The sequence below is a fragment of the Aplysia californica genome, unplaced genomic scaffold (genome assembly GCF_000002075.1).
Source record: "Aplysia californica isolate F4 #8 unplaced genomic scaffold, AplCal3.0 scaffold00933, whole genome shotgun sequence".
Taxonomy (NCBI): domain Eukaryota; kingdom Metazoa; phylum Mollusca; class Gastropoda; order Aplysiida; family Aplysiidae; genus Aplysia; species Aplysia californica.
In genome coordinates this window covers 262,601-265,952 of record NW_004798203.1, presented here as the reverse complement: position 1 = coordinate 265,952, position 3,352 = coordinate 262,601, and the positions used below count along the sequence as shown (strand labels likewise).

Sequence of the window (3,352 nt, the reverse complement as noted above, 5' to 3'; positions counted from 1 at the left end):
TAAATAAATAAATAAATAAATAAATAAAAGTGGCGTATGTTGGCGTCATTTGGATACTAAAGGGAATGGCACTACCTGTGAAAACCTCGAAAAATTGACTGTATATTTTTTTGAGTGCTGAAAGAAATCAGACTTCATCTTGGGCTATCGCTAATCCACACGAAAAAAGTACATAATATGTTTATTTTAAGATCTTATGGGGAAATCTTTTTACAGAACACCATTGTTGTCAAGTGGTTGGACGTTGTCACTGGTAGATCCTGATTCTCTTTATCTATGTTGTCTTGTTCTGCCTATTTTGCTTTCACCTGTTACTCAGTGGTCGCTACTGTGTCCTATGATTACTGACTGTGTCGATGTACTTTTCTTCCTCTAACCAAAATCGAAGACACCACCTAGAAAGTTACCGTACTTTCGTGCCCCCCCCCCCCCAGCTCCAAATTATTGTCATTACATGTGTGTCGATGTGTGGGTTTTTTCAACTCCATCCTACTTCAAGAAGGATTCAGGGAATGTTAAACTACGCCTTGGTTGTTCCAAATCCCGAGCTCAAAAACAGTGCGGACAAAGATCCTCTAATTATCTGTTTTGTGACATGACTTCTGTGGGACTTGTTTTAGACAAATCGGGAGCGCTGTGTGCATATTTTGACATTTACACAAAATTTCTTACCACCCCACCCAGCCCGGGGTTTCCCGGACAGGCAAGGTCGGAGCAGCCCGCTCCCTAAATAATTCGAATGATTGAAGTCGTGTCAAAATGGCCGGTGTACTCTTACAACCAGGAATCCCAACTTAAATCTCAACAGTGAGGGGGAACAATCATGCTCCTCCTGCCTACGTCTTGTTCCCACTAACGCCAAAGCAATGTTTACTCTAGTTTAAGCTTCACAGAAACACCAACACAATTGTTTCTACCTTGCAACTTATTATGCTCCCATTATATTCCCGGAAATCCCAACCTAAATTTGAACAGTGATGATACGTTGTATTGTGTTCCATAAACTCCAGAGCAATTGTTGCTCTAGTAAAAGCTTCACTTAACCATTATATCTCCCATTACGTTCCCAGAAACCCCAGCGCCTTGTTACTCTTGTTTAAACTTCATGAAATATCCATGTCTGCTATCACGTTCCCAGAAACCCCAGAGTAATTCTCACTGTGGATTATATAATTTCGTTTAACCCAATATCTCCCCACACGTTCCCAGAAACGCCAGCACAATTGTAGCTCTATATAACACATAAACATACCCCCCCCCTCTCGTTCCCAGAAACGCCATCACAATTGTTGCTCTATTTAACACATAAACATACCCCCCCCCCCTCACGTTCCCAGAAACGCCAGCACAATTGTTGCTCTATATAACACATAAACATATCTCCCATCACGTTCCCAGAAACACCAGCGCGCTGTTCGTGGTAGAGTGGCAAGGAGACGGTACCATCGGCATCAAGGCCAACAACGGAAGCTACGTCCAGAGCCGACAGACCGGTCAGCTGGTGGGGCTCAGTGACTCGCTCACCAACAAGGAGAAGTTTTACGTGAAGATCATCAACCGGCCGCTGCTGCTCTTGAAGAACGAGCACGGCTTCGTGGGCCTCAAGTCTCCCAAGAACGAGGTCCAGTGCAGCAAGACCAACTACGAGGTGATCTTTGTGGAGCCCAGCAATGACGGACACTACTTCCTCAAAGGTAAGGGGGGGCTGGGTTGTTGGGGTTGGGGTTGGGGTTGGGGTTGGGTGGGGTTTTTTTTGGGGGGGTGGTGTCTTTGTTCTTTTGTCGTCGGCATCGTCGATGTCACCATCCTCATTTTCACTGTTGTTTTGTTATTGTCATCATGTTTGTTGTCACTTACTCTCCATTATCTTCACAGCTGCTATGCAATCATTATCGTCTTCACTGCCATTCCATTTAACAATCATTATCTTCACTGTCATTTCGTTACCATCATCTTCATTGTCATTATTTCATCACCATCTTCACTGTCATTTCATTATCATCCTCGAGACCATCATTTTTATCAGCGTCTGTAGTGTAGCTGTTAGCACTTCACCGTCGCATGCAGGGGGCCCTAATTCAACCTCCGAATGGGGAGAATGTTTATTTAATACCTCTGTGTTTCTGCTGGGACATTGTATCCCTCTCAGCTTGGGCTAGTCCTAATACATGTACGCAGGTTTGAAGTAGCCCACCTTTTAAGTGAACAAAAGTTGTTTCGAAAGGGGGCATAAAATCGTGTACATAAAAAAAACTCTTACTGTCTCGGGCATTTATTTGACCTACATATATTTGTGTTGCAAATGCGGAAAAAGTCTTACTAAAGATAGACCGTCTTGAACACTTGTTTGACCTATTTGTTTAGCAAATGCCGTTAAAGTCTTACTAAAAATAGACTGTCTTGAGCACTTATTTGAACTAGGTATTGTTGCAAATGCCGTAAAACTCCAACTAAAATGTCTATGTCTCCCCCCCAGGAACCAACGGCAAATACTGGAGAGTCCAGGAGGACGCATCTATCTCGGCGGACGGTGACAACCCCGAGCCCTTCCTCCTGGAGCCTAAAGACGCCTCCATCCTCACCATCAAGGCGTCCAACGGCTGCTTCATCAAGGGAGAACATAACGGACTCTTCCGCGCCGTCGGGCAGGAGGTGGATGCCACCATGCTGTGGGAGTACTAGCCAGGTGGCTTGACCAGTGTCCAGCCCGCTTCGCCGGAAATATCGCCCAGGAAATCGCTCCCGGAAATATGATATGATATCGCCTGAGAGACAATTAATGACATTTACGTTCCGTGCGTGGAACTGAGTGAGTTGAGACAATTGATTGACAAAAAGAAAGAGAGAGAAATATATCACAAGTGGATTCTGCGACTGTGTGTGCTTTTAAATATTTTTTTGGATTCGTTGCAAGAAGAGAAAGATCGTTCTTTCGTTCGTTCATTCGTTCGTTCGTTCGTTCGTTCGTCCATCCAGCGTGTTGCTTACTTCTGCGCTGGGTGAAATAAAATGACAACACCACCACCTTACCCCCCTCCCTCCCCCCAACCCCCACCCCCGCCCCTCGCCCCCTGCCACCCAACATCTCCTCTCCCCTCTGCCCGGGTGGGTAGGGACATCATGGGAGTTCTGTACAGTAAGTCTTTTTTGTATGATATGTTCATTTTTTTGTTCATTCCCTTTGGTGACATGCTGCAGATGGTCATTGAAGTTGGAAGCTCTGATTATGATTGCTGGGAACAACAAAGTGTTCTTCATTTGTTCTTTTAATAAAATTTAAAAAATTAAATTGCGTCAAAGCATCTGCTCTAACTCGACAATTTCGTTCTGGAAGTTTCTCTAAATCAGAAGT

The 3,352-nt window shown here is 44.5% G+C and overlaps 1 protein-coding gene across 1 annotated transcript; it reads left to right on the top strand.

The window, feature by feature from the left end:
- Positions 1-1,398: 1,398 nt before the first annotated feature.
- LOC101856847 (fascin) lies at positions 1,399-2,871 on the top strand (the record flags this gene model as incomplete). The annotated part of the gene is given in 2 exon segments (XM_005110709.3): positions 1,399-1,694; positions 2,477-2,871. Coding segments are annotated over 2 exon segments (502 nt in total), but the record flags the coding sequence as incomplete, so codon positions are not given.
- Between the last annotated feature and the right edge of the window lie 481 nt (positions 2,872-3,352).